The 11,746-nt window shown below is 34.1% G+C and overlaps 1 protein-coding gene across 1 annotated transcript; it reads right to left on the reverse strand.

Annotated features, from left to right (window-relative positions):
• Positions 1 to 5,945: 5,945 nt before the first annotated feature.
• On the reverse strand, positions 5,946 to 9,213 carry LOC105567781. The gene is made up of 2 exons (XM_012022916.1): positions 9,072 to 9,213; positions 5,946 to 6,823 (listed from the first exon to the last, which is right to left on the reverse strand). The coding sequence occupies exons 1-2, from the start codon at positions 9,078 to 9,080 to the stop codon at positions 6,512 to 6,514; spliced, it is 321 nt and encodes a 106-aa protein (XP_011878306.1). The 5' UTR covers positions 9,081 to 9,213; the 3' UTR covers positions 5,946 to 6,511.
• Between the last annotated feature and the right edge of the window lie 2,533 nt (positions 9,214 to 11,746).

An 11,746-nucleotide genomic window follows, 5' to 3' on the forward strand; every position in this document is an offset into this window, starting at 1 on the left:
AAGCGCGTAGCGTGCATTTGTGGTATCCTACTAAATTAAATTTATCTGTCAAGAACGACCTATTTTCTCCTTTAAATAGCTTTGATTGTTTTGAACTCTGAATTCGATCAATATTGTATCATCGCGAACTCTCCAACTTGATATCCAATATGATCGGAATATTACACGATTTGTCGATCCCCAACGGGTCTTGAGAAGTTGCACTTCTCCGAAATGCCCTTTTCGAAGCAACATGCTGAGGAACAATAGTGAACTGCAGTCGCGCTTTAGCGAAGGCAATCGCCATTGTAACTACGAATCAAATGCAAAGACACTTTACGTCCCTTGTTCCGAGTAACGATTCAAGAAGCCCGCCGGGTTTGACGATAGAAAATAGAACCTTCTTCGAGTTCCCCTTCCAGGTTCTTCAACTTTCTCGGCACTTCAAAGAATCGGTCGTCATAGAAGTTAAAGACGATAAGTATATATTTTTACAACTCAACGGCAAAGTTCACTTTTCAAACGTGTTATGTAACGTTTATTATGTAAACTATAGATTAAGATGAAAATATAAGTAAACATTATATTATGTCAATTTACCTTATAACTTTACTTTATAATGTTAATTTACCTTATTTTAGAATACTCTAATTGACAGTGTAAAAATTTATGTCAATTTACTTCATAACTTTACTTCATGATGTTAATTTACCTTATTTTAGAATACTCTGATTGACAGTGTCATAATTTATTTAAGTATGACATACAAAAAATGTTTCTACATGTTATTTGTAAGTAAATCTAGAACAAGTTTGATATTATGAAATAAATTATCCGAAACAAAGTAAAAATAGGATCGTTTTGAAATATATTTTATTTATTTACTGAAAAGATATAGATAGGTACGTAACTTTACGGAAATGTGTTATTTTTATCGTTAGTAATTCAAGATAAACTGACACAGGTTTATAGTCTTCTGTATTTGAACTAATCAAATTCCAAATAAATTCACCTTACACTGGATGTATCGTAAATTTCAAATTATTTGGAGAATTGGTATAACTTAGCAACTTTTATGACTTGGTAATTTCTTCAAGCTGTTCTATTTAAAAAAGCAAGACGATTTATCGTTCCTTTTTGCGTGCTAGCACTTCGGTAAGTGTCAATATTTAGCTGGCAAACAGAACAGTGGATTACATCGTTTAAACATGATCGTGGTTTTCTCATTCCACAAATGTGTGTTCATAAATAGTCGTATTTATGTAACGGTCTATTGGCTATCATTATCCATTTATCTACCGCGTTATAAAAGTATTGGATGTTGTTGAAATATGTTCTTTTGATTGCGACATTATCTGAAATGGATTTGTCTATCTGCTGTTAGTCTGTTGAAAAATACATTTTTGTAACAGAATTAAGCTGAATCAGACATTAAATACAAATAAAGCTATAAAAACTGTGTCAATTATACATTTTTTATACGTACTTGTGTCATTATATACACACTTTGAATACCTTTATCAATGGTTTTTAAACTAAACGATATTGTCCCCTGCGGGTAAATGGGATAACTTTGTGGAAGACAGAAGAAAAAAAAGGAGAACTAAGAAGGAGGATGACAGAAAATCGCTAGTATCATTGAGAAAAATTTCAAAATTTTGTTAGACAAATTGAAGTTTAATTTGTTTAATACTCTTTACATAGTAATTCTTTTAAAAGTCTAGCCATTAAATTAGAAAATGTTTAATTACGCTTAACATAATTTGAATATTGTAAAAATTTTTGAATTTACAATGTTTTATGTGTCATCATTTTATTCATTACTTAAGTAAGGTACTTTTTTAACAAGTCATACGAATCGCTACTTTGAATTATTCTCAAAATCTGCGTTTACCAATTATCCATACTTATATAGATTGAATCGTTTTATAAGATAGAAAGTTGAAACTACAAGGAGATCACGTAAACGAGATTCAAAATAACTGATGATTTTCAAACAGCGATGATTTATATCATCGAATATCTTCTAAATTCTCTCATGATTTTTTCGTAAAATACATTTACAAAGCGTGCTTATACATAAACGCGCTTAGAACTTCTAATAATATTGCGCGTAAACGTATACAACATGCGTGTTTACCCAGCTACTCCGCATTTTCCATTAATGAATCTCCTCACGTGCTCCGTGTACAACTTAAAATGTTATGACTTTATAGCGACTATTTCGCTAAAACGTATCTACCATTTTATACGTGCAGCTTTAGAATACTGTGTGCTAGGAATATTTTTATTTATTTTACTTTATGTGAAATGTAACCATTTAATTAAAAGGATATAATTATTACGAAAATCTTTTTATACTGAGGAGCAGTGAAGTGTGTTTTTCTGGAAATACAGAAACTTTTAAATTATATTAAAATAATTGAGTTTTTATATTATAATATGTTAAACTACAGTCAAGGTTTACATTATTTATGCTGAAATTTTTGTGGATCAAAATACACTGTCACAATTATTCTTTTAATAAAATCTTTACAGATCTGTTTCTCAGTTTTGTGCATATTCTGACTGAGATATTTTTTGCTATAAGTTTTCTCTAATTAAATTACAGCCAGTAATATCGAATAATATTAATTTTCGGATATAATTATTACATTCAAATAATAATTCAAAAATGCATTATTCCATTATTGATGCCAAGAGTTTAAGCATAAATAATGTAAATTTACTAATAATGTACATTTACTTAACAATTCACCTATAATTCAATATAGTATAAAAATTCAATTATTTTAATATAATTCAAAAATTTTTATGTATTTGTAGAAAAACTTTCACTGCTCCCCAATATAAGAAGTTTTTGCGTAATCTTCTTTGCAAACTTTATTGTAAAAGAAGAAAAGTAAGATATTATATTAAAAGAATGATTTATTAAATAACTATATCACGTTGTTGTTTGAAGAGGAAATATGGAGCAGTTAGCTTTGTTTCCAGGCAACGATATCAGCGATAGTGCGTCTGTCCATCGGAACTGTAGCACCGCATACCTCTGCCGAATCGCAATCCGATACTCTGAAAGGGAGTAGTATCCTTTCATTACCATAGTGCCCTTTTGCTATCATAGTGCCCTTTCGCTACCATAATTTCTTGGACAAATAGACACCTATCAGCCTTTTCACGAGAAAAGTAAAATTACGTCAACTCTATTATTTGTATATTATAGAAGTAAAATAATTTATATCCATATACTTAATGAAATACATTTGAGGGTAAAATTAATATTTAAATATATAATTTATCCTTACTTTTGCTTGCTCTGTGCGCGTTATTCATTCTGTACAGTTGTATTTAACGAATCGAAATGCGAGACCGAAGTCATATGATTTCTCATGGGTATCACAATGTTGAACGGTAATCTTCGGATCTCTATCTGCTTAACAGCGCAATTATCGCGTTTGAATGCACAATGCATCGTGCGGATTTTGCGTGTATACGTGTGTGGGCGGCTTTAATCGAGCGATTTCGCGAGTGCAAGCAGCGTCGGCCGGCGTCGGTCAAAGTTAGGAGCCGGTTAACCCACCTGACCGGGGGGCATTGCTGTTGCACTAGTGTGGTCGGTGTCTTTGACTCGCCTCCGAAACCGTAACCCGTCGGCGCAACCCCTAACCGTGCAAACACCATCCCTTTCCGTTAAGATTAGTGGTTGTAAGAGCGAATGCGTAGAGATTTTCTCTCTCTCTCTCTCTCTCTCGTTCTCTCTGATTCGCGCATCGCGTGTATCCCGGCCAGAGTGGCATGTGTCGGTGTTCACATACGAGCACGAGCGTGCGAGGACAGGGGCACGCGCTTGAAGCAACAACCTGTGTGCGGCGTGAATATTAGATTTCACACTTCGTGAAGATGTCGCGCTATAACAGCACGTAATAGCGCGTGCACGAAGAGGAGATAAAGCCTCACGGAACTGGTTTGGCAATTTTCATCGCGATGCGTTATTCCGAGATTGCACATGCTTGATCGAAATGTGTAATTGCGGTAGGAGACGCTTTTGTGTTGGATGTAATCGTTTTAAGCGATATGGAAATAACTGTCCGATCTATAACATTTTGTTTAAAGAAAGATGTATTTCTGATAGCACATAGTGGCACATATACACTTGATATGCGTTTTCAAAACGTTGATTAAGTATCCGATCCGTTTAAGCAACTTATTTTAAACATGTATGTACCGCCATGTGCTGCCCGACATCGTTTAAAGATATTCTATTATATAGGTCAAGTCCAGAATTTCTAAAGACTATTTTAAGGATACTGATATAATCCACAAACTATAATTTTACACCACATTTCGAATTGCCTGGTGCCAAAATCCAATTGTATTATTTTTGATATTACTTCAATAATTCTTATGTTAATTTCAAACTAATCCTGATTGATCGTTTTCTCGTTTCTATTTGCAGTGTTACTTTTCAGGAATATCGGAAATTTATCTTAATATGTATTACTAGATTGCTGATTTTATAGATAGATGCGATTAAGTCAAGTTTTTCGAGTGAGCTGAAATCCTATTATCCTCGCGCTCGACGATCAACATGAGGCGTTGCTGGAATAAGGCGCGGTATCGAAGATACGCGAAGTTCAGCTAATTTTAGTTTAAAGCTACCATAAGCTCGACGACTGCACGTAGAGCCCTGTGTAATCTCGCTGTTAATCGGTTGCGTGTATTAAATCCAAACGCCGACTGGATTAAAGTTCTAACACGTACGAAGGACTGCCATGACTTGGTGCAATTCGCCGACAAAATAATGTCCAGCAAGTACGAAACAGCAGAGGCTAAAGGGTAGCACGTCAATCTTAGAAGAGCGTAACATTGATTCGTATGAGTAAATATTTTCGCTTTTTTTAAGCACAAGAGAAAAATAAAAGGTATAATATAAAAGAAATAGCACAATCAAAGGTAATTCCGTTTAAATAAAGAGATACTTCAAACTTTATAATAGAACATTTTTTGGCCAAGAAATAAATAAATTAAATATGTTTTTTTACAAACAAAAATTCACGTTTTTATTTTCAATTTCAGTATTTAAAATCTTTATAACGGATATAATTATAAACATAAAAATTTAAGTTGTAATAAATAACTTTGTCTTTCATCTCCATCGAAGATAATTTAAATCTTATCAATTTTCATTTTAGAGTATATATATATTATTCGTGGCTCTAAATTTTGTTTGTGGCGTTATCTTTCGAATAAAGTGAGCAGTAAATTGCAATCGATGCCAACGTTGTCGGCGTGTCCTCCTATTCGCCGGTAAATCGAAGAAAACTGTACTGACTGCCGATATTACTATTGACTGCTGATATCGTGAATGCATAATTTAAATGTATAATATAAATAGCAATTATATATGTAATAAAACTGCAATTGTTATTATCATATAAATCTTAATTTCAATTTAATTGCAACATAAATTCTTTAGTTTCACGTAGTATTTTCATCATTACCGACGAATGCTATACGCGCGGAACAATGTGTGAGTTTCGTGAAATAACCAAAAGATAATCAAATAATGTGTTTTCTAAAATAATCAATAATTAATATAGTTATACTTTGTTGTTTTTCCGATTATAAAACTGTTTACCCTATTTTATTCTGACATTCTGAAGTCTAGTTTTATTATATTTTTGCTAGCATTGTGGAATACGTTGTAAATTCGATTTTAAAAATTAACAAGTTTGCTGTCAACAAAGTAATAGCACAGGGCACATGGGAAAGATGGAAAAATAAATTGCATAATTATATTGTCGACAAAATTCATTTCTTTATATCTTGCTTCGAATGTGTATATCTAGAATGATACTTTTCTATTGGTTCATGGAATTGCTATATGCATAACAGCAATCCCGTGAAGTAATAACAAAGAGAGAGGAAAGAAGAGGAAGGAAAAAGAGATATAAATTGCAATTTTCTCCTGTGGCTTCATCCGCGAATTGTTTTATCACTCTCAGTATTATATTACAACGTAGTAACTTAGAGTTGTTTACTTTGTATACATATAGTAGACAGTATTGCATATAGTATACATGTAATGAAATATTTAATTGATAATTATGTACACTTTTTACGATGCCTATAATATAAAGTGTAGTTATTTTAACAAGTTTTTTCTTTTGGATTATTTATTATTAACAAATCCCTTAAATTAACACAGATTGACCAATCTGTGTTAATTTTAGTGTTAAACATTATAAACGGTGGAATATAATAATTCTTCATTTTGATTATTTTTATTGTCTCTGACCATTTAGATTTTTGTATCATTAATATGATGCGTGTGTCCATATCATTTTCAGAAAGATTCTTACTTTTCTTTTGCAGTTAAATTTTCAGATATTCGAAACGTGCTTAAATCTTAACAAGAAGATTCAATTCAATTATATGAATTATTTAGATATCAATGTTGGCGGCAATCAAATATATTTTGATTGCTATGTTCCAATAAAATATAACATCTTAGACTGCGATTTTCCTTCTTTTATTTGACATCAAGCACTTGTGACAATCTCTTCAGGACGATATCAGGAATTCGCTTTTCTGCCAGATTCGCCGTCCCCGGAAGTCGTTGAGGTACTTGAGATTTCTCAGCCAGATTATTTCTCGCCGGCAGATTATTCGACCCCGTCGCAAATAAGCGAGATATTGGAAGCGCCTTTTCGTTTAGATTCTCGGTACCGGGAAGCTGCCCGTCGACCATTTCCGCATTATTGTCCAGATGAGGATCATGACTCACGTGGGGAACATGAGGAGCCGCCAATGTCCCATAAACGCCAAGGAATAGTACCAGAAACTGCATCAAAAGCATTCGAATGCAATACAATTGCATCGGTGCATATGTATTAAACGAGATTTTCATTTGTGCATTGAAAACAATTGCATAATTATGCTTTCTTTTATCAATCCGAATAAATAAATATTCCAGAGGCTCTTGATTAACTGTAGATATGTTGAACACAGAATCTGTTTTCTATTATAAATATTAAAATTCTAATACTTTTAAAGTTATAATTGATCCAAAATGAAATGCTTTTAGCGATGTTAATATCTGAAATAAAATTAAATATGTCTTTATTTGGCAATTCAGGGGCGATTAATATACCTAAACTATCTAGATTTAAAAATTGTTTAAACTGTTGTCGCTTAGTCAGTGGTCTGTGAAAAAAGAGCGCAGCTCCATCACAAAGGGATCACGCACGCAAGATTTATTATTTTAACGTGGTGTACACGGGATTTACGCGAAATTAATTCGAAGTCACCGGAGGATCTACGTGGAAATAAATGTCTCGTTTGGCGACGCAGCCGCGAATTTATGACTTTTTATTGCGTCGCGCGCAAATACATGGAACTGCACGATTTCGCGCGCAGTGCGGTGGAAATCACCTAGAGATTGAATCCGTCGGGGAATCCCGTGAAAATTTAAAGCAGGCGACGACGATTTGACGCGACACTCGCAGGTAGATAGAAATATGTGTGAAAACCCCACACTCTCGCTATTTCATATAGATCTTGGGCTCCACTTCACTTGACCCAAATCGCGACCAGGTTAAAAGATAACCCACTTTCTCACGATTGACTAGAAATTCTTCGAACGAGGCAAAGTTATTTTTGTACTGGATAAAAAAGAATTTTCTTCCATTACCGATTGCGAGGACAGATTGTCGAAATAAGGTGTTCGCGTCTCAATAACGTCAATTGCTAATTTTAATCCGTCCAAGGAATCATTTCACACTTAAATCTTTTCCATTGTCTATAGTTACGTCTAAAATTCAATTCCTTTAAATATCTTTCATATTTACTTTAATTCCTTTATTGAAAAATATTAATACATCTTCTCTTTGCATACTGCATTTATAGTTAAAATTTAACGTAATAAACTAATGAATAAAATTCTGCTTTATATCTAAGTTAAGTTGTTTAAAATAAGCTTCAGTTAAAATGCATCAAGTTGTAAGATTGTTTAAAATTTTTTTTAAATTTTAATCGATATTTAATTTATATAACTTAAATATCTTATTTCCGAGATCGTTCGCAATAAAGCAACATAAGATCTTTCGGAATATATACAATAATATTTTACAAACAAATATGTTTATCCAAATTTCCCTCTAATCGTCATCGGCTAAGTGTTCTTTATCGTGATGCCATTTTCCCCCCAAAAATTCCAATATTATTAAATAACAATTTATTCGTACATCGTTGATTATCTTCATGAATAACTTCTCCTTTGCATTTAGTGCCAGATTTATAATTGAATGTCGATGGCTAAAATTAGGCGAACCGCGAACCTCCGCCCACACAATCACGCTAACCATTCGCATAATTTTAGCCATGAAATCCAATTACAAATCTTCTTGCTACTAGTGAAGCAAAATTATCCCAGCTAAGAACCAGAATAGTTCGACATTATCTTCCCAAGAATACTTCGTTTGACAATAAAAAAGAAAAGGGCCATGAATAAAGATGTAAATGCATAAATTGTCATGAATTTGCACGTCTATATTCACGTTCAACCTCTGACTGGCTTTCGACTTTTATTATGAATTATCAAGATATCAAGAAGTCGGTTTTGCTTTCCTCAAATTTCATTTATCAAAAATTTAAAGGAAAGAGTGAATCAGTAAAGACAAACATCTTTATATAATAAAAACTTATCAAAATTTCGAAATACAGTACCAAATCCCTCATGGCATAATCAGTTGAGCTGTTTAAAAAAAAGCAATTTAGCACTATTAACTCTAAATAGTACTCTAATCAGATCGATCGCTTAGTCGACACAGACTCTTACACTCGTCACTTTTTACATTTCAAATCTCGCGTGATTTTCATGGTGCGAATCTCCCGATTTCGTCAAATCCCACGTTTCTATTCGAGGAAAGTTATACAATCAGGACTTCGACGAGGAAATTTTCACTTTTCCCAAGTGGAATTACGTGTTCAATCAACCAGCACGTGAAATCGACGTCACTCGCGGAAAACACATACGCGCGGATTTTTTCCTTTTTACGTTTCTTATCGCGGAATTTCTGGTTGCCTCTTACCTCGATCATGTTCGCTCGCCGCGCAGCGCCCAACTATTCGCGGGAATGGCACGATGACACTTTTATATAGGTATACGTGTACATGCGTGTGGGCACCGGTCTTACCGCATGGTGAAGCGACGTTTTATTTTCGTGAGTCAAACGTTCGCGATCCCCTGAAGGCAAGATATATATTGCTTTTAGATTTATTTCTTCTCTTCTTTCTGCTAAAGTTATTACTCTCAACACAGCCGTCAACCTCTGCTCACATCCGCAATGGCGTAGACATGGACTGTTTTAGGATTTTTTTTATTAAGATGAAATAGGATTAGAAAGAATTTTGCAGTGGTGCGTTTCGTAGGAAATTTAAAAAAAAAATGTTATTAATATAACGTTTTATGTCTCTAACATTTTCTAATGTGGCATCAAGGCTATAATAGATCGTTTAGCATATGTTTTCACGCTCCGAAGGATCCTTTCGTATATTTCTAGATAGATTAATCACAATCGAAGATCTAAAAACTGGTTTCATCGCTATCGTGATTAAACAATTGCAGTAGCTATTATTACTTGACGAGCTGTACGCTATCTCTCACGCGAGCTGTTTGTAAAATAAATCTGTAATTCCATGCTTTCGCGCGAGGAAAAATAAGCGCAGGCAACGATGATATGGGAGACTTTGAATTTTCGGACAGAAATCGATGTTCCTCGGACATTGTTAACATCTCGGCAATGCGATATACCACCTGTCTGGGAAAATACAGTGTTCCAGCACGTGCAGTAAAACATGTAGATGAATTATAAGTCCATAAATTATTACACTAGTAACGCAATAATAGTATTCTGAACGTATAAATCTCCATTATAATTACTATTTAATTGCTATGTACGCGGGTCAGTTTAGTTCATGATTATTATAGAAGAGTTATTTAATCTGATTTTAGAACTCTAATGCTTTTGGTACATTTAGATTTCTATGCTGCAAACAAGTGACAGCCAAAGTGTCCCATCTCTCTTTATTGGTGGCCTAAAATACATAAACTGGTATCTTCAAAGTATTTTCGGAAATGATCTAATAGTAATAATCAAATAGCGTTAAATTGACGTATCCGCAATTACCGTCCTGCGGAAAAATATAAAATGAAAAATAAAATTGTTTTTTCCGTTATTTACGTAGAGCGGAATCAAAATTCGAACACCTTTATTAATTGCGATCGTTAATAACAATCGTAACGTTACTGCTTAAACTTAAATCATTTTTTGTAAACCACGACGAAGAGGCAATTTTACAAAATCGTTGAATCGCACTGATTGATAGCAATCGGCGCCGACAGCTTCGCGTACATAAATATTATCTTAAGAGATGAAAGTAAGTTTTGCAGTGCCATGGCGACATTTATTTATTGAAAATTGCTCGATGGATTTTATCCAACGATCAATTTATACATCACGAGTTGCAAAAATATTGCGTTGTATATTCGCAAAAGTATATATAAAATCTAGCGACCCAGAATTACTACATTATCTTGTTCGTATACCGTGCTGTATATTTAAAATTTTTTTTAGGACATCTGATATTTCCTTTAAAAAATGCTCAATAAGTGTGGTAGATCTTTTTTAAAAATATCTTACTTTATAAAATCTATTTTTATAGTGTCACGATTCATAGCGTGAATCCTTGATTATACGAACTGAATGAGTCATGCCACCCGGATTTCAAATGTCAGCTTAATTTTATTTTGCGATAACTGAATACTGTTCATGATCTCGAAATACATCTCGAAACTGATGCTTTTATCTCACAACAGGCCAGTGCCTCTACCCTGCAATATTAATAATTAAAGAAAAAAGGAAAGCGCCCCATCGGAGCGTAAAGAACCGATTTTATCCATCTTCGAAAATAAACACCGCTATTATATAGCCGAGAAAATTATCTCTGCCCCATAAAAAGTGTCAGCTTCCTCTAGTTCAATTTTCCTTGATATTTAAAATGGATAAAGTTGCGTCGCAGTGAATGACGCTACAGCCGACGTGACGAGGGAGTACCCTGTGACATCACTTGTAACCAAGTGATCTCACCGAGGGTCGCGTGACGTCACGAAGCCCTATTCCAGTCGATCGACCAGACGTTACAGGCCTGTGTAAAGTCCATGCGCCGCCACGATGACGTCATTGAATTCTATTCCATCCCGCTAAGAGAGCACCGCTCGATAATCCGGTTTTTCTGACGTTCTCCAAGCCTACGCGTGCCTATCTCGATATAATGCCACGCCGTTATAGTGGCAACGTAAGAAACGTTACGTTGCAAAGAATTACGACATAAAAAACCGGATCGTGACGCAAATAAAATATATCGAGTTTTTAACTCGCTCGTTCCACGTTTTACAATCATCAGCCTCGTGTGAGACGATACATTAAAAGAGCTTTATTAAGAGAGGTTTACTCATGAGAAGTTATATATTATTACATGTACTGTCACAGAATTATTTATTATTGAAGACAAAACGGTTTTCAATATATTAGATTATCATTGTATAATGATGTATGTATGTAAGCTCTTTGCAACGCACGTATACGTTACTGACATTACAGAGGTTACCTTTGTGGAATCTTCGAGAGTCATCGTTTTTGTTATTTCTATGTCGAACACTAACACACAGGGGGAGAATGCCGAGTAGGGATTTGAGAAGGTTAAA

This window comes from Vollenhovia emeryi, unplaced genomic scaffold (genome assembly GCF_000949405.1).
Source record: "Vollenhovia emeryi isolate VEMERY1.0 unplaced genomic scaffold, V.emery_V1.0 DF939134.1, whole genome shotgun sequence".
Taxonomy (NCBI): domain Eukaryota; kingdom Metazoa; phylum Arthropoda; class Insecta; order Hymenoptera; family Formicidae; genus Vollenhovia; species Vollenhovia emeryi.